At 46.7% G+C, this 19,687-nt stretch overlaps 1 protein-coding gene across 1 annotated transcript in view; it reads left to right on the top strand.

The window, feature by feature from the left end:
* The window catches only part of LOC309326010 (adiponectin receptor protein 1), a 30,528-nt gene that overhangs the window by 2,676 nt on the left and 8,165 nt on the right, over nt 1–19,687 (top strand). The window contains exons 2-6 of the mRNA XM_081834514.1: nt 3,103–3,219; nt 12,355–12,526; nt 14,582–14,768; nt 16,139–16,326; nt 17,195–17,388. Of these exons, the coding sequence (XP_081690640.1) occupies nt 3,103–3,219; nt 12,355–12,526; nt 14,582–14,768; nt 16,139–16,326; nt 17,195–17,388 (858 nt within the window). The remainder of the gene's footprint in view (nt 1–3,102; nt 3,220–12,354; nt 12,527–14,581; nt 14,769–16,138; nt 16,327–17,194; nt 17,389–19,687) is intronic.

The following is a 19,687-nucleotide window of genomic DNA, read 5'->3' on the forward strand; positions in this document are numbered from 1 at the left end:
CAGTAGCACCTTGGAGACCAACTAAGTTTGTTATTGGTATGAGCTTTTGTGTGCATGCACACGTCTTCAGATAGGTTAGTTGGTCTCTAAGGTGCTACTAGAAGGAATTTGGTTTCATAAAATGATAGTTTGCCAGCGATAGTATAGTTAGCAGAGCCCAATCAAGTCTCTCAGTCTTCATTCTAGGCATTAAGGCTCTTTCCATGTCTTTGTCAAACAACCATAAATATACTGGCGAATCCTATTAGCGGCTTTGTAGCTGTAATCTTGGCAGCTTATGTGCTCCTTCGTTTTGACCTTCACCTAGCCTATCGGTGCTGTGATTCTGCACAGTGCTGGATCCACATCTCTTGGCATATAACTTTTAAAAATATTGTTTAGAATGGGTGAAAGTGACCGGCCCAGGGGCATCCAGGGACCTTCATGGCTGAGAAGGTCTTCCCAATCCAATTCCAATCTTTGAACACACCAGTAGAATTACTAGCATTAAACGCAGGAGCTCAATGGCATTTGATTAAGATAGGCCCTTCTTCCACAATCCGATGCCCTTCAGATGTTTTGGGCTCGGCCAGCACATCTGGGGCTGATGGGAGACTTCGTCCCAAACATCTGGAGGGCTCCAGGTCTGGGGATGTGTGCGCGCGCAGGGCAAAAGCGGCCCTTGCAGCATTTTCTCACAGCTGAAATATATAGATTTCGCAGAGTCTTCTGCAGTGCTGGACTGAGAGCCTCCAGGCTTTGCAAGGCTGCCAGCTTCCTCCCTTTGCCCATTTGCAGAACTGCCTGTGCGATGCAACTCCAAAATTACGCTTCCTCTCACAGTCCCACTTCTCCTTGCAACTGCAAACCTGCCTTGTTTTTCCCTCATTGTGCTGAGAACGCAGCAGGCAGAGCTTTGAGCTGGCGAACAGGCCTCCTACGCCGAAGCCCGCCTTGTAGGAGACGGGCGGCTGAAAAGGAGTGCCTGCCCTCCTCTGTTCTGCTTTGGCGGGATGCGAGTTCGTTTCCTGGGCCCCAGCCAGGGAGAGAAACGGAGTTTGCCAATTTGAGTTGCCCTCTTAGCAGCAGACGAGGAAATGCCGTTACCTTTAATCCTTTCTGCAAAGGAAATCTGGGATTAGGGCTGCAGCAGGGTTAGACTGGTCTTGCTACATGTGCAGACAGTCACAGAGGGGGTTCCTTTTTGGTGACTGGAGTTCTCTGATGGCTGTGCCTTCTCCTGCTGCTTACCATGCGCTCCGTGCTTGCTGTCTGTCTGTGGCCCTCCTATACTGCTCTGTACAAAACTGGAGATGTTTTCTGGTGTCAAGTGGGCTTCAAGCAATTTCAGGCTGTGCTGTTACTGTTTTATTTAGATATCTCCGTTATTAACAACCCAAAAGTGCAGTAACAGGGTATTGCGCGTGCACACGCACACGCACACACACACAAACACACAAACCAAACAAACAATCACCAATAAGGGAAAGAAATGCTGCATAAATCCTGACATCCATATTTCCTGGGCTGGTGTGGTTGATAAAAAGCCTCTTAAGTCTGAAGCACAGGAAATAAAATCTCACCTTGTGCTGTGGAGGTATTGTGCAAGAAACCCACTTCCCCACAGACCCACATAATAATAATAATAATAATAATAATAATAATAATAATAATAATAATAAATTTTATTTATACCCCACCATCCCTGGCCAGAGCCAGGCTCAGGGCAGCTAACACCAATAAAATCACAGTAAAAACATAATACAGGGGTACATCAGGTTACATACACTTCAGATTACATATGCTTCAGGTCACAGACTCCGCTAACCCAGAAATAGTGTTGGTCTGCCATAGTCAAAACAAAACAAATTCCTTCCAGGTATCTGAAGAAGTGTGCATGCACACGAAAGCTCATACCAAGAACTGACTTAGTTGGTCTTTAAGGTGCTACTGGAAGGAATTTGTTTTGTCCAGAAATAGTGCTTCAGGTTAAGAACTTTGCTTCAGGACGAGAACAGAAATCGTGCTCTGGTGGCGCGGCGGCAGCAGGAGGCCCCATTAGCGAAAGTGGTTCTTCAGGTTAAGAACAGTTTCAGGTTAAGAATGGACCTCTGGAAGAAATTAAGTTCTTAACCCGAGGTACCACTATAAGGGGAAAAAGGGGGGGGGGAACCCCAATTTAAAATACAGGTTAAAATGCAGCCTCATTTTAATAGTAGCCCATAGATCAAAACCGTATGTCAGCACCGCCCTTGAGCCAGTGCCACCAACTGGACTCATCCACTTCAACCCCGAATGGGCTAGGCGAACTGGGTAGCACTTCCAGAGACCACCTTCTGGGCAGGAACAGGTCAAAGTGCTGTGGGCTCACAGCTTAGAGTTGATTCACTTCCACAAGAAGACAGTCATCCTACAGCAGAGTACAGCAGAGTATAGCAGAGCATAAACGACTCGGAGAGCAGCTCTGTAGAATGTCTTCTTTATTCTATCTACAACTATAATGCACAACTATATACAGAGCTAAATGAGGTCTAAACGAAAATGCCGAACTGCAATGAGTGTCTGCAGCTGCTCTTAGCAGCAACCTTATCTATACACACGATCTCTCTCTAACACTCAGTGTGTCTCTCTCTCTCTCTCCCCCCCCCCCCCCGACACTGATGTAAGGCTGGAGCGGAATAAGTAGAGAGCAGAAAACCGCCCCTCCTCTCTGGAGAATCAGCAGAGAACATCAGCAGATTCTTGGATATGGGAGGGGTGAAATCTCCTCACCGTAAGGGGAGGGAAACATAAGGGTCAGACCAAGTCCAAACCAAAGGCCAGGTGGAACAGCTCTGTCTTGCAGGCCCTGCGGAAAGATGTCAAGTCCCACTAGGTTTTTTTTAAAAAATAATAGGTTTTTAAAATAATAATAATAAGGAAATTGCTGGGAAAGTTGTACTGTAAGATGTGGGATAATGTGTGCTTTGCCAAGTTCCCTGCAAACCAGTCAGGACAAACGCTCTATAAACAGGTGGTCCGAAAGGAACCCATGAGTTTGGAATATCTCTTTAATATTCCAGAGCATTTTCAGTCTGACCCCTTGCCCTTTGCTCAGGCTGTGTGATGTTCTCCTCCTCCTAGGTTCAAGACCAGCCATGCCCAGCAACTCAGGAGGAAGAGGAGGAGGAGGTTCGTGTGCTGACCCTCCCTCTCCAGGCGCATCATGCAATGGAGAAAATGGAAGAATTTGTATACAAGGTAACTTTGGGTTGGTTCTCTAAGTCGGGATTGGGGCTGTAGGCTTCCATTGTTTCAGCTGCAGAGCTGGGTATGCTATGTTTTCTGGCTTCCTTCCTTGCTTTGCAAGCCAAACAGGAGTACGGCAAATCGAGTTTGAGTTTGATAATAATAATAATAATAATAATAATAATTTATATCCTGCCCATCTGGCTGGGCTCCCCAGCCACTCTGGGCAGACTCCAACAAAGTATCAAAATACAGCAGTCTGTTAAACATTAAAAGCTTCCCTAAACAGGGCTGCCTTCAGATGTCTTCTAAAAGTCTGGTAGTTGTTCTTCTCTTTGACATCTGGTGGGAGGGCGTTCCACAGGGCGGGTGCCACCACCGAGAAGGCCCTCTGCCTGGTTCCCTGTAACTTGGCTCCTCGCGGGGAGGGAACCGCCAGAAGGCCCTCAGAGCTGGACCTCAGTGTCTGGGCAGAACGATGGGGGTGGAGATGCTCTCTCAGGTATACTAGATCTCAAAAAGGGGTGGGGAATGTGAGAACCTCGGGGTGTTTGTTAGACCCTTGATGTCATGGACCGGCTGGATGCAGCGGAACAGTGGGAGGTACCAGCTGGGGAACCCCCCGAGGGAAGGAGGTTCAGAGCCTGGGGAGTGGCATGGGGGCATGACGAGCAGTCAGAGGAAGAAGAAGGAGCAGGCTGGGGGGAGAAGGTGTCAGAAGCTGAAGAGGCAACAGGGTTTAGTGAGCAGGAAGTCTGTGGCAGAGAGCAGTCCGGAATCAGAGGCAGAAGCCGAAGCAGGAATCATAGAATCATAGAGTTGGAAGAGACCACAAGGGCCATCGAGTCCAACCCCCTGCCAAGCAGGAAACACCATCAGAGCACTCCTGACATATGGTTGTCAAGCCTCTGTTTAAAGACCTCCAAAGAAGGAGACTCCACCACACTCCTTGGCAGCAAATTCCACTGTCGAACAGCTCTTACTGTCAGGAACAGATAGGTAGCCGTGTTGGTCTGCCATGGTCAAAACAAAATAAAAAAATTCCTTCCAGTAGCACCTTAAAGACCAACTGAGTTAGTTCTAGGTATGAGCTTTCGTGTGCATGCACACTTCTTCAGATACGAAGGTATCTTCAGATACAGGTATCTGAAGAAGTGTGCATGCACACGAAAGCTCATACCTAGAACTAACTCAGTTGGTCTTTAAGGTGCTACTGGAAGGAATTTTTTTATTTTGTTTTTACTGTCAGGAAGTTCTTCCTAATGTTTAGGTGGAATCTTCTTTCTTGTAGTTTGGATCCATTGCTCCGTGTCTGCTTCTCTGGAGCAGCAGAAAACAACCTTTCTCCCTCCTCTATGTGACATCCTTTTATATATTTGAACATGGCTATCATATCACCCCTTAACCTCCTCTTCTCCAGGCTAGACATGCCCAGCTCCCTTAGCCCTTCCTCATAAGGCATCGTTTCCAGGCCTTTGACCATTTTGGTTGCCCTCCTCTGGACCCGTTCCAGTTTGTCAGTGTCCTTCTAGAACTGTGGTGCCCAGAACTGGACACAGTACTCCAGGTGAGGTCTGACCAGAGCAGAATACAGTGGCACTATTACTTCCCTTGATCTAGATGCTATACTCCTATTGATGCAGCCCAGAATTGCATTGGCTTTTTTAGCTGCCGTGTCACACTGTTGGTTCATGTCAAGTTTGTGGTCAACCAAGACTCCTAGATCCTTTTCACATGTACTGCTCTCAAGCCAGGCGTCACCCATCTTGTATTTGTGCCTCTCAAAGGAGAGTGGAAGTAGGGAGGTCAAGAAGCAAAGAAGAGCCAGGCTAGCAAAGAAGCCAGGGAATCGCCCTCTCCTGCTGCGACCAACAACCCATCCTTCTGGTCTCCCTGAACCAGAAGAGGTGTGAACAGCAGAGACAGGGGCATTGGCAAAGTCTCAGATTGCTTGGGAGGGACCAGGGAGAGGAGGGGATTTAGGCAGCTGTGGGAAGGTTGGGACCTTCACTCCCCACAATTGCCTCATAGGGGCAAGATCTACTGGGACAAGTTGCTGTGCTCACTAGGCCACGCCTCCTGAGTAGACCTTGTTTCCTTGAATAAAGAGTTAACTTCCCTGCTGACCTCCTCCTAACTCCCTCCCTCCGCTGACACTTGACCATTGCTGTCTTCTGGGTCTTGTGGAAGTTAGAGAACATCTAACGATAATAATAATAATATAATTTATTATTTATACCCCGCCCATCTGGCTGAGTTTCCCCGGCCACTCTGGGCGGCTCCCAGTCAAGTGTTAAAAACAATACAGCATTAAATATTAAAAACATCCCTAAACAGGGCTGCCTTCAGATGTCTTTTAAAAAGAAGATAGCTGCTTATTTCCTTATTTCCTGGGCGTTCCACAGGGTGGGTGCCACTACCGAGAAGGCCCTCTGTCTGGTTCCCTGTAACCTCACTTCTCGCAATGAGGGAACCGCCAGAAGGCCCTCGGAGCTGGACCTCAGCGTCCGGGCAGAATGATGGGGGTGGAGACGCTCCTTCAGGTCTACTGGACCGAGGCCGTTGAGGGCTTGAAAGGTCAGCACCAACACTTTGAATTGTGCTCAGAAACGTACTGGGAGCCAATGCAGATCTCTCAGGACCGGTGTTATGTGGTCTCGGCGGCTGCTCCCAGTCACCAGTCTTGCTGCCACATTCTGGGTTAATTGTAGTTTCCAGGTTACCTTCAAAGGGAGCCCCACGTAGAGCACATTGCAGTAGTCCAATCTAGAGGCCCCCGTCCTCCTGCCCAAGAGACTCCTACAAGCTTTGGCCAGTCAAGCAGTTCCCTGGAAATAAAATAACGGAAGGAGCTCACAGCCCAGTCCAGTTACAAATCCTCGCCAGTTTGAAAGAAGTGGTTCTTCCTCCAGAACAATCCCATCTCTGTATGGCCAGGCTTGTTTTGGAGGCATCAAATCCACTTCTTCCTGTTACTGGAATTAAATTTTTAGACCGGGACGGGGAGCCCTTTACAGGTTGAGGGCCACCTTCCTTTCTGGGCAGCCTGCCAGGGACCATGTGGACCGAGAGGCAAAAATGGGCACGATCAGAAGCAATGGTGTGCAGACATTTGGGTCACATTTAACCTCCCACAAGCCTGAGGTCCCCCAGCCTTGATTTAGTTGGAAATTTCTACGACACCAAATGGCGCTTTTGTGACCAATAATAATAATAATAATAATAACATTTTTTATTTATACCCTGCCCTCCCCAGCCAGAGCCGGGCTCAGGATGGCCAGCACCAGTAAAATTACAGTAAAAACATAATAGGGGGAAAACCAATTTAAAATACAGGTTAAAATGCAATTTAAAATGCAGCCCCATAGATCAAAATCATAAAGGGAGGGAAACATAAGGGTCAGACTGAGTCCAAACCAAAGGCCAGGCGGAACAGCTCTGTCTTGCAGGCCCTGCGGGAAGATGTCAAGTCCCGCAGGGCCCTGGTCTCTTGTGACAGAGAAAATTCCACCAAGTCAGGGCCAGTACTGAAAAGGCCCTGGCCCTAGTTGAGACCAATCTAACCAGCTTGCGACCTGTTGCTATCAAAGGGTTAAAAGGTAGCAGAAACGCTCTAATCACTGAGCAGCTGGAGGTCATTAGGCTTCCAGGAACATGAGTTTGTATAAATAGTCAGTCTCCCATGTGTTTGTTCCCTTTTTTCCCCTTCTCCCCTTTTGGGTGTGTTTGCTGATATGTGTGGTTCGTCACCGGGGGTTTTTTGTTTTTGTAAATAAACCTTATCTTTGAGTTCCAAACCGCTTGCTCCAAGACTCCTCTTTGAAAAGATACTGCCTCTCCTGCCCTTCTAAACCGCTGCGCGAAATGCTCTGCTGTAGTGGGACTTGTGACGATGGAAGCGCACTGGGCATTTACATTAAACTAATTAAAGTTTGATGGGACAGGTTATGGATGTTTGTACGTCAAGAAGGAGCTAAGGAGTGCAGTTCAGAGTGATTTATGCAAGGACTGGAGCCAAGTCAGAAGCGGTTGCCGACAACGAAAGCCTTCAAAGCAGCTTGAGTCCTGCAACGTGCCTAGAAAAGTTTTAAACAGGCACTGAGCAGTTTGTACTCGCTGGAAGACGTCTTATTCCACAAGGAGCCACCTCAGCAGCTGGGAGACGGTCTACAGGTGTGTGAGTATCGTTCCTAAGCCCCAGGGAGGATGGCAGAGTCCCAGGAAAGTTTTTCTGTCCTGTTTACGCGACTCAATGGGAAAAATTGGCAAGATTGGAAGGCTAGAGTAAGGGTTTGGTTGCAAGCAAAAGAATTGTGGAATTGCACTGAAGCACCGCCTTTACAGGCAGCTGCAGACGCGTCTGCAGAAGACAAAGCAGCAGCAGCAGCTTCACAGAAACGCGACAGGAAAGCCCAAGGTCTACTAGTTTTGGCAGTGGGACCAGAGCAAATGCCTTATGTTTCTGAGTTAAAGAACACGCATGAGGTCTGGACGGTTCTGCAGCGGCTAAATTCCAGAAACACTGCGGGGGCCAAGATCCATGCTACAAGATGTTTGTTTGATTTACGTCTCCAACCGGGAGCGTGTGTGAAAGAACATATTGCCAAAATGGTGTCTGCCTTTAATCAACTAAGACAGCTGGGCATTCCTTTCTCTATGGAGCAGCAGTCATACATATTGTTGTCTTCTCTTGATAAAAGCTATGAGACTCTAGCTCTAACTTTGGAAGCTATGCCTTCAACTGAATTAACCCTTGAATACATTTCATCTCGGCTTGCAGATGAACAGGATAAAAGGCAAAGAGAAAGAGGTTTGCCTTCAAAGGGGAGTTATGCTGTGCCTAAGAGTGGGGATGCTGAGTTTGAGAACACAGTAAATGCTTTTGCAGCTAGACACTGTTTTCGCTGTGGTTCCCCTTCCCATCTAATCAGGAATTGCACACGTGAACCTGGTCAAGACAGCACCAAGGCCGTTACCCCTAGTTACCAGACAAGGAGCTCCAGGGGACGTCGAAGAAGAGGAGGAGGTCGTGGCTACTCCCACAGCACACAGCAAATTGCTTCAGCAATGGCGTTGATGCAAGGGCGTGGCCAAGGCAGCAATCTACGCTGGTTGATCGACAGTGGTGCATCTCACCACCTGGTGGCGCCATCTAGTGTCCGTTTGCAGAATTGCAAACATTTGCAAATCCCTAAAGTTGTGACAATGGCAGATTCAACTAAACGTTCCTTAGAGACCGTAGGCACAGTGTTCTTGAATTGTTTGCAAACAGAAATCGATGCCTATGTGCTAAAGGGATTGAAGGGGTGTATTTTGTCTGTGTCAGAACTTGATAGAGTTGGGTTTAAAACTGTGTTTGAAAATGGGGTTTGCACTATTTCAAAGAATAACGTATCTCTTTTGCAGGTGGAATGCAGAAATGGGTTATATTATTTTGAGACAAGTCCAGATGAAGTTGAACAGGTTCATGCTGGTTGTGTGAACACGCCTACCCATAATTCTTGTGTTCATTTATGGCACCGCCGTCTGGGACATATTAATTTTCAGTATGTTAAAAGGCAACCTGAATTATCAGAAGGGTGCAAAATGAACAAATGTGCTAAGTATTTGGATTGTACTGCATGCAAAAGGGCGAAGGTTCATAGATGCAGCTATCCCAGTTCAGATAGGAAATCTGTCAAAGTATTCCAACTTGTGCATATGGACCTATGTGGCCCAATGCCTGTTGCTAGCATGGGAGGTTCGAGGTATGCACTGTGTCTCTCGGATGACAAAACAAAAGTCACATGGTTTTTTCCTCTCAAAACCAAAGCAGATACTGCAGAAACAGTTAAAAATTGGGTTCATGCAGTAGAACTTGAATTCGGTACTAAAGTACTTGCTTTTCAGACAGACAGAGGGTCAGAATTTACCGGGTCTGTGTTGCAGAATTTCTTTAAGAAAAAGGGAATTAAGCATCGTCTGTCTACACCTTATTCCCCCCAAGAAGGAGGCGTGGCCGAACGTAAAAACAGGGTTCTGCAAGAGTTAGCAAACTCTATGTTGTTTGATGCTAAACTCCCTCAAAGTTACTGGGCGGAAGCCTGGCAGGCGGCTACTCATATTCTGAACCGAGTATATAATTCTGTAATTGGCACTACCCCTTATTTTGCTTTATATGGGAAGAAGCCCAAAATTAATTACTTTCGGGTGTTTGGATGTCCAGCCTATGTACTTATCCCAAAAGCGTTAAGGAAAAAGGGAGGTCCAAGGGCTAGGAAACTCATCTTTTGTGGGTACGAACCACACGCCAAATCTTGGAGATTCGTGAACCCAAATGGGGATACTACAAGAGTGGTCCTCAGTAGGAGCGCTGAATTTTGTGAGCAGTCCGGATGGACTCACTTACATGGTAACCCTGACATTTTGAGAGATGATTTAGGCATTCATGCTGAGAATGAAAGTCCAGAGAGTAATGAGCCAGAAGGGGATGGTGCACATGGTTCAGATACAGATTCTGACCAGGCACAAGGTTCTTCTCCTAAAGTAGAAAAGCCAAAATCTAGGAGTGTTCCAACATCGCCACCCAGTAGGCCTAGCAGACAGCAAAAGCGAAGCAGGTCACCTGCAACACCAAGCCCAAGGGAGGTATCTAAACGGAGGTCTTTATCCCTAGGGGCGCATCCAGACGTAAAGTCTGAGACAGATTCTGACAGCCAACGGTCAGAGGGGGCACAAGAGGAACAATTGCGCAGGTCAAACCGTGCCACAAAGGGCAAGCCGCCAGAGCGGTTTAAGGTGACAAGTGTATATGTAAATATGGCACAGTGTGAGCCAGATAGCTATATGGAAGTACAACAGCTTCCAAGCTCAGAAGCCGCAAAGTGGCAGGAAGCAATGGAAAAAGAGATGGCTTCAATGAAGTCTCTCGGTGTGTTTACAAGTACAGAGCTTCCAAAAGGGCAACAAGCTGTAGGTTGTCGATGGGTATATCGTTTAAAGCCCACAACTACTGAAGAGTTGCAATATAAAGCCCGACTAGTTGCAAAAGGGTTTTCGCAGCACAAAGGTGTTCACTATTCTCAAATCTATGCCCCTACTTCAAGATCGGAGTCACTAAGAATGCTTTTAGCCTCTTCAGCTAAGAAGGGAAATAAGCTGTTTCATTTTGATGTCAATGTGGCTTATTTAAATGCAGACTTACAGGAGGAAGTCTATATGACACCACCACCGGGTTTTGAAGGAGACAAGCCAAACCAGGTCTGGCGCCTACACAAATCCATTTATGGGTTGAAACAGTCCGCCCGTAATTGGAATTCCTGCTTAAACGATGCTCTAGAGAGCATGGGGTTCAGAAAGAGCGCAGCAGATGCGTGTCTTTATCTAAAAGGCTCAGGATGTGAACAAGAAGCAGTCTTGATATTTGTTGACGATTTATTATACAGTGGAAAGGATGATAAACTTGCACAACAATTTGCCACAAAGCTTGGAGAAAGGTTTCAGATAAAATCACTAGGCAATGTATCTGTTTATCTAGGAGTTAAAATTCAGCAAGATGAAAATGGGAACTATTGGCTCAGCCAAGAAGCTAAGATCCAGCAGTTGCTGGAAAGGTTTAAAATGGACGACTGTGCTGGTGTTAAAACCCCAATGGAGTTAAGTTACATAAAGGATGCTCAAGCCGAGCAACAGGCAGAGTTCTCTAATCCCGGGGTTTACCAGTCAGCGATAGGCAGTCTACTCCACATTGCACAGTGGACTCGGCCCGATATAACATATGCTGTCAACATGCTGTGTAGACAAGCTGAAAAACCATAAATGCATGCTTGGCAAGGAGTAAAAAGAGTTTTAAGGTATCTCCAAACTACCAAAAGGTTTCGCTTAAAACTATCAGCAGAGGGCAGCACACAACTTGAATGTTGGGCCGACAGTAGTTGGGCAGATGCTGGACCAGATAGAAAATCAGTGTCAGGAATGGCGATAAAATTTGGAAATGCACTAATTGGTTGGAGATCAAGAAAGCAGTCACTTATAGCTTTAAGTTCAACTGAGTCTGAGTTCAATGCATTATCAGATGTATGTAGAGAACTGGAATTTTATAAGCAACTGGTACAAGAATTGTTTGGAGAATGTTCCCTACCTATCAGAGTGTGGGAAGACAATCAACCTTGTATTAAACTAGCTAAATCAGGTCAATTCAAGGCACACACAAAACACTTGGATATCCGTTATCAAAATGTATGCCAAAGTGTAAAACAAGGTTTAATTGAACTAAAGTATTGTCCAAGCCAAGAAAATCTCGCAGACGGTTTTACGAAAGCTTTGAGTCCGCAATTTCATAAATGTTTCTGTTCAGGTTTAAATTTGAATTAAGGTTGGTACAGCTCAGTGTTACGAGCGAGAGGGGTGTTGCTATCAAAGGGTTAAAAGGTAGCAGAAACGCTCTAATCACTGAGCAGCTGGAGGTCATTAGGCTTCCAGGAACATGAGTTTGTATAAATAGTCAGTCTCCCATGTGTTTGTTCCCTTTTTTCCCCTTCTCCCCTTTTGGGTGTGTTTGCTGATATGTGTGGTTCGTCACCGGGGGTTTTTTGTTTTTGTAAATAAACCTTATCTTTGAGTTCCAAACCGCTTGCTCCAAGACTCCTCTTTGAAAAGATACTGCCTCTCCTGCCCTTCTAAACCGCTGCGCGAAATGCTCTGCTGTAGTGGGACTTGTGACGATGGAAGCGCACTGGGCATTTACATTAAACTAATTAAAGTTTGATGGGACACGACCTGGGACCTCCAAAATGTTGTCATTTGTGGACCTTAATGTCCTCCGCGGGGCCTACCAGGAGAGGCGGTCCCGTAGTTGCGTGGGTCCTAGGCCGCGTAGTGCTTTAAAGGTCAAAACCAGCACCTTGAACCTGACCCTGTACTCCACCGGGAGCCGGGGCAGTTGGTAAAGCACCAGATCTGCAAAGGATTTGTTTTCTGGGGAGCTAGCCCGGTTCAGGTCCTCGGCCTCCCCTGGGACACGGGCTGAGAGTTCTGATGTGGAGGCAACCGACGATTCGTGCTGCAGGTGTCCTGATCAAAGCTTTGCACAGCCTAATGACGGCTCCCTCCCCTTGTGCCAATGCGCTCCCAGGTACTGACTGCCCCGCATGGTTTGGTGTGTTGCAGGTCTGGGAAGGCCGCTGGAGGGTCATCCCCTACGACGTGCTGCCCGACTGGCTGAAAGATAACGATTACCTCCTGCACGGGCACCGGCCCCCCATGCCCTCTTTCAGAGCCTGCTTCAAGAGCATCTTCCGGATCCACACGGAGACAGGCAACATTTGGACCCACTTGCTAGGTGACCCTGACTCTCTGGCTCCTACTTTAATACTCTGGATCTCTGGTACCTGTGTTAATGTTGAGAGGAACCATCTCTCCCCCACTGCGACTTTTTCTTCCCTTGGGGCACTGGAATTGTCCACAAAGGTAGTGGATCTAGAATTTGGATCTAGAATTGTCCTCCTCCTCGTCATCCTGCCCATCTTATCTACCCGATTCTGGGCTTGAATGTGATCTACGTTGTGGGGATCTCGTGTATCGTGCAAATCGTTCCTATGAACAGCGTAAGGGCCTTGGGAAGGAATTGTATACATTGGTACCTTGGTTTACGAACTTCATCCGTTCCGGAAGTCCGTTCTTAAACCAAAGCGTTCTTAAACGAAGGCGTGCTTTCCCATAGCAGTGGGGGACTCAATTTACAAATGGAACACATTCAACATGTTCTGCTTCCAAGGCAAAGTTCACAAACCAAAACACCTGCTTCCGGGTTTGCAGCGTTCTTAATCCACGTTGTTCATAAACTAAACTGTTCTTCAACCAAGGTACCACTGTATTTTGCTTTCCCCAGAGGTCTCACTGTTTAAGCAAGGCCTTTCGGTAATAATAAATAATAAATAATAAATAATAATACATTTTTATTTATACCCCACCCTTCCCAGTTCAAAAACCGGACTCAGGGCGGCTAACAACAAATTTAAAACACCTGATTGTAAAAGCAGCATAAAATACAGAATAAAAACATGAATAACAATAAAATTCAAAGTTCAGAAATCAGTTTAGGGGAAATCCATCTAATAAGCATTAGATAACCCCCAGGGCTAGCTGGCTGAATTGGTCCTACTTGGGCCAGCGAGGAGGCCAGGGGAGAATTAGCTGTGGGGTCTCAGAGCGGGAAATCTTCATAAAAGGGGAGGTGGAGGGAAGAAAAGGGAAATAAAAGGTCAGGCTGAATTCAAATTAAAGGCCAGGCGGAATAGCTCTGTCTTACTGACCTGATGGAAGGAGGTTCAATCCTGAAGGGCCCTAGTCTCATGGGACAGAGCATTCCACCAGGTCGGATCCATCACTGAGAAGGCCCTGGCCCTGGTGGAGGATAGTCTGACTTCCTTAGGGCCCGGGACCTCTAAACTATGGTTATTCATGGACCTTGAGGTCCTCTGCGGGGCAGACCAGGAGAGGCAGTCCCGTAAATACACGTATTTGGTTCCAAACCACCTCAAGTCTGTTAAGGCAGACCATCATTTAGATGGGCTGGGAAAATATGATATTTCCTTAGGTGCCTAGTATTTTATTCCTTCCTCCCGGCTTATTTCTGTGATGGGAAAGCCTTCTGACTAATTCAGGGACTTTTCACAGTGGCTGATCATCGTCATCATCAGTTTGTAGACTTGGAAGGGAACACAAGGGTCATCTAGTCTAACCCGCTGCCAAGCAGGAATCTCAACTAAAGCATCCATGACAGATGGAGAGCCACAGGCGACTTGGCCTGATCAGTTTGAGAGTGCTGGCCTCTCCACCTCTTCATAGAAGGAGCTGCAATTATTTGCATCCTCCTGAGTCTGGGTTCATGTTTTGGGGCTGAGATGGCCTCTGCCCCCTTCGTGCAGGGGTAGCCAATTAAGTGTTCTGTAGCTGTTTTCAAGGCCACTTCTGATCAGCCCCAGCCAGGGATTATAGGCACTGTTCCATAAACTGGAGGTAGTGGAACTTTTTGGGACAGTGCTGAAGAGCACGGAGACTCCTTCCCCAGATACATTTATGTCCACCCCTTGCTTAACATCTTCAGATGTGCTCTTAATAACCTTTTTTATTCTGGGGAACTTATGCTCTGCGCTGGAATTCCTCCCAATGCTGTCTTGGTTTTAGTTTTAATGTGCCAGCTCCCATTCTCCTGGTTTTTATCGGGTTTAGTTTTCCTGGATTTTTATTGCATTGGTTCTGGTCTATTGCATCCTTCAGGTCTACTGGGTGCCAAAGGCTATGACAGAAACTCTTTGGCCTGTCGATAAATCAGCTAACGGGACTCACTCCCTCCCTCCTCTCTTTCTCTCTCTGCTCTGCATTTCTGCTCCAGGTTTTGTGCTGTTCCTTTGCCTGGGGATCCTGACCATGCTCCGGCCGAACATGTACTTCATGGCCCCTCTGCAGGAAAAGGTGGTCTTTGGGATGTTTTTCCTTGGGGCTGTGCTCTGCCTCAGCTTTTCCTGGCTTTTCCATACAGTCTATTGCCATTCGGAGAAGGTGTCCCGGACGTTTTCCAAGTAAGTCAAACTGGAATTGAAACCCGGGTCGATAAAGACATTTAACTGTTACAGGGGGGTTTTTTTTGGCTGCTATGGGAAATGTAGATCAATTTGTGGCAGCTGTGATGCGTGTGTATGTTTTTAATGCATACCTACTTAGTAGGTAGAAAGGCTGAACCAGCCCCTGCCAGTTCTTCAGCTCATGAACCCAAAGGCAGGTTTGAACTTTGAATCTACATCTAATCCAGAATGCAGTAGCTAGACTGGTGAATGGGAGCGGCCGCCAAGACCATATAACACTGGTCCTGAAAGACCTACACTGGCTCCCAGTACGTTTCTGAGCACAATTCAAAGTGTTGGTGCTGACCTTGAAAGCCCTAAAACAGCCTCGGTCCTGTATACCTGAAGTAGTGTCTCCACCCCAATCGTCCAGCCCAGACACTGAGGTCCAGCTCCGAGGGTCTTCTGGCGGTTCCCTCCCTGTGAGAAGTGAGGTTGCAGGGAACCAGGCAGAGGGCCTTCTCAGTAGTGGCACCTGCCCTGTGGAATGCCCTCCCATCAGATGTCAAGGAAATAAACAACTATCTGACTTTTAGAAGACATCTGAAGGCAGCCCTGTTTAGAGAACTTTTTAACATTTGATATTTTATCGTGTTTTTAATGTTCTGTTGGGAACTGCCCAGAGTGGCTGGAGAAACCCAGCCAGATGGGCGGGGTATAAATAATAAATTATTATTATATCTGAACATTATAGTAGGTTTACCTCATTCATACAATCGTAAAATAAAAGAATTTGAAAGAGACCCCACGGGTCATCTAGTTCCTCTTTCCTGGCATTTTCGTCTTCAAACCGACTGAAATGCAGGTGCTTATACAGTAGTCAAAATCGATAGCCCCTATGGATTGTAGATGTGGGGACGCAGGTGGTGCTGTGGGTTAAACCACAGAGCCTAGGACTTGCCGATCAGAAGGTCGGTGGTTCTAATCCCTGCAATGATGGGGTGAGCTCCCGTTGCTCGGTCCCTGCTCCTGCCAACCTAGCAGTTTGAAAGCACGTCAAAGTGCAAGTAGATAAATAGGTACCGCTCCGGCGGGAAGGTAAACGGCGTTTCCGTGCGCTGCTCTGGTTCGCCAGAAGTGGCTTAGTCATGCTGGCCACATGACCCGGAAGCTGTATGCCGGCTCCCTCGGCCAGTAAAGCGAGGAATGCCACAACCCCAGAGTCGGCCACGACTGGACCTAACGGTCAGGGGTCCCTTTACCTTTAGCTTTATGGATTGCAAAAAAAAGATAGTATCTCCTTTTCCCGAAGCAAACTTGACTTGCCATTTTCGGAATATGCAATACGCCTCTCACTTCCGCCTGGTTTCTGTTTGTTTCCTTGCTAGGTTGGATTATTCTGGGATAGCTCTGCTGATCATGGGGAGTTTTGTCCCCTGGCTGTACTACTCTTTCTACTGCTCCCCGCAGCCCCGACTTATCTACCTCTCCATTGTATGTGTGCTGGGTATCTCAGCCATCATCGTCGCACAGTGGGACCGGTTTGCAACGCCGAAGCACAGGCAGACGAGGGCAGGTAGGGCGGCTCTCTGTAAAGGACATCAGTACCGCGGGAGAAATTTCCCTTGAAGGTGGGAAAGGCTGCCTTATTTCTGGTGCTTTCCTTTCTGAATACCGCATTTATTTATATTTATTTTTAAAATAAATTTTTATTAAGATTTTAAGAGAAGAAAAAGAAAAGTAAAGAAAACAACACATATCAAAAAACAGGAAAAATAAAAATAAAAAACAAGTCAAACCTTTAACTCGCTTACTTACATTCACTTATTTCCTTGACTTCCTCACGCCTCCCATTTTTGTATTCTAATTCAGTTAAATATTCCAGCAAATGCTTCCAACTTTGTTTTTATCCTGATAATTTATCTTAACATATTATAATTTTACCTTCTCTCTTTCACCAATTCATTTTTACTTAATCCTTTATATCCTTTCTGCTCAAACCACATAATTTTTTCCCCAACATCTTTCTAACATTCCTTAATTTTACAATATTTCTGAAGATAAACTTTAAATTTCTTCCACTCTTCTTCCACCAACTCTCCTCTTTGGTCTCGGATTCTGCCAGTCATCTCAGCCAATTCCCTGAATACCGTATTTTTTGCTCTATAAGACGCGCCAGACCATAAGACGCACTTAGTTTTTGGAGGAGGAAAACAAGAAAAAAAATATTCTGAATCTCAGAAGCCAGAACAACAAGAGGGATCGCTGCACAGCGAAAGCAGCGATCCCTCTTGCTATTTTGGCTTCTGGGATAGCTGCGCAGCCTGCATTCGCTCCATAAGACGCACACACATTTCCCCTTACTTTTTAGGAGGGAAAAAGTGAATCTTATAGAGCAAAAAATACGGTACGTGCTTGAGATCTCCCTTTTCTCCTCCTCGCAGGGGTCTTCCTGGGGCTCGGTCTGAGTGGGGTGGTACCCACCATGCATTTCACCATTGCTGAAGGCTTCGTGAAAGCCACCACCGTCGGGCAGATGGGCTGGTTCTTCCTGATGGCTGTCATGTACATCGCAGGAGCTGGTCTCTACGCCGCCCGCATCCCTGAGCGCTTTTTCCCTGGCAAGTTCGATATCTGGGTAAGTGAGGCGAATGGTGTGGTATTTGGGGTTTTTTTATATTTTGCAAAAATTATGCACTACAGTGTTGCCCCGCAAGACGAACGCCTCGCAAGACGGAAAACCCGCTAGACGAAAGGGTTTTCCGTTTTGGAGGCGCTTCGCAAAACGAATTTCCCTATGGGGTTGCTTCGCAAGATGAAAAAATATTGCGAGTTCCCGCGGGGGTTTTTTGCTCCCCCCCCTTTTCCTAAGCCGCTAAGCTGCTTAACAGCTGATCCGCTGATAAGCTGCTTATCAGCTGATCCGCTAAAAGCAGCTAGACCGCTAATAGCGCTAATCCGCTAAGCTGTCAATGGGCTTGCTTCGCAAGACGAAAAAACCGCTAGACGAAGAGAATCGCGGAACGGATTCTTTTCGTCTTGCAAGGCACCACTGTATTTGATTGTGGTATTTTAAAACAAACAAACCTCAAAGCGGTTCTCCAAAGAAAATGAGACAACGTCAGCAAAAGCAACTCTTTGAAAGATTAAATCGGCAACAAACTAAGAACAGAAGGAGACCTACATCAGCAATGTCTGGCCAAACTCGTCCCTCCAGATGTTTTGGGACTACAGTTCCCATCATCCCTGACCACCGGTCCTGTTAGCTAGGGGTGATGGGAGTTGTAGTCCCAAAACATCTGGAGGGACGAGTTTGGCCATGCTTGCGGCTTAAACAAAAATGTTTTTGAACATAAATCATAATCTTATTAAAATTACACTTATTAACATTGTTAAGTAGCTTCCTCGCTTCCCCTTGGTTGAATTTTCATGCATATCCTTATAATTCTGATGTACATCACCTCGCAGCGTGACGTGAAGGATGGTATAGGGCAGGGACTTCGAACTCCCAAGCAACTGCGATCTGTAAAAAACTGGCAGTGATCTACCCATTTTTTTGGGGGGGGGGGAAGCCTGAGTTGTTAACTTTTGGGGGGGGCGTGGACTGGAATCTGTTGCAGTTCTGTTGGGGGGTATGTGTGGAATTGCTCACCTTTCACAATGACACGCTGGAAATGACTACAGTGGTACCTCGGGTTACATACGCTTCAGGTTACAGACTCTGCTAACCCAGAAATAATACCTCGGGTTAAGAACTTTGCTTCAGGATGAGAACAGAAATTGTGCTCTGGCGGCACGGCGGCAGCAGGAGGCCCCATTAGCTAAAGTGGTGCTTCAGGTTAAGAACCGTTTCAGGTTAAGAACGGACCTCCGGAACGAATTAAGTAACCAGAGGTACCACTGTATACTCTTTTCAGCGCCTGCTAAAAGCTTTTTCGTTTACACAAGCATATCCTCTCTCCTTTCTGAGCAAGCAAGTCGCTCATGAAAAATTCTCTTATTCAAGCAGAAAGAACAGTGTGGCAATGCAGTTTAGCAACACCATGCCTAGCTATCCTCCTTTATAAAAATATTTATACAGTGGTACCTCGGGTTAAGAACTTAATTCGTTCCGGAGGTCTGTTCTTAACCTGAAACTGTTCTTAACCTGAAGCACCACTTTAGCTAATGGGGCCTCCTGCTGCTGCCGTGCCGCCAGAGCACGATTTCTGTTCTCATCCTGAAGCAAAGTTCTTAACCTGAAGCACTATTTCTAGGTTAGCGGAGTCTGTAACCTGAAGCGTATGTAACCTGAAGCGTATGTAATCCGAGGTACCACTGTACTTTTGTTTCCTGACTCGTTGGCAATATACCATTAAAGACCACCCATTTGACGCAACGGAGCAAAAGAGCGATGGGTGAGGGGATCAGGGAGTTTCACTGCACTAATTATCACAGCCGCAGATCGAGAGGGTGCAGCCGCAAACATCCAGGAATCGACCTGTTGGTCGCGGTTGACCGGTTGGACATCGCTGGTGTTGGGGTACCAAAATAAATAAAAATATAATGTGCCAGCAGTGTCAGCTCCCCAAGGACATCTTAGCAGTTGCCACAGCTTTTAATGCATGGGTAGGCAGACTAAGGCTCAGGGGCCGGATCCGGCCCAATCGCCTTCTCAATCCGGCCCGCAGACAGTCTGGGAATCAGCATGTTTTTACATGAGTAGAATGTGTCCTTTTATTTAAAATGCATCTCTGCGTTATTTGTGGGGCATAGGAATTTTTTTTCATATTTTATTTCAAAATATAGTCTGGCCCCCCACAAGGTCTGAGGGACAGGGGACCGGCCCCCTGCTGAAAAAGTTGCTGACCCCTGTTTTAATGCATAGAACAGGCACCTCCAACTTTTTGGCCCTCCAGATGTTTTGGGACTACAATTCCCATCATCCCTGACCACTG

The sequence above is a fragment of the Podarcis erhardii genome (genome assembly GCF_964252035.2).
Source record: "Podarcis erhardii genome assembly, chromosome: 12".
Taxonomy (NCBI): Eukaryota; Metazoa; Chordata; class Lepidosauria; order Squamata; family Lacertidae; genus Podarcis; species Podarcis erhardii.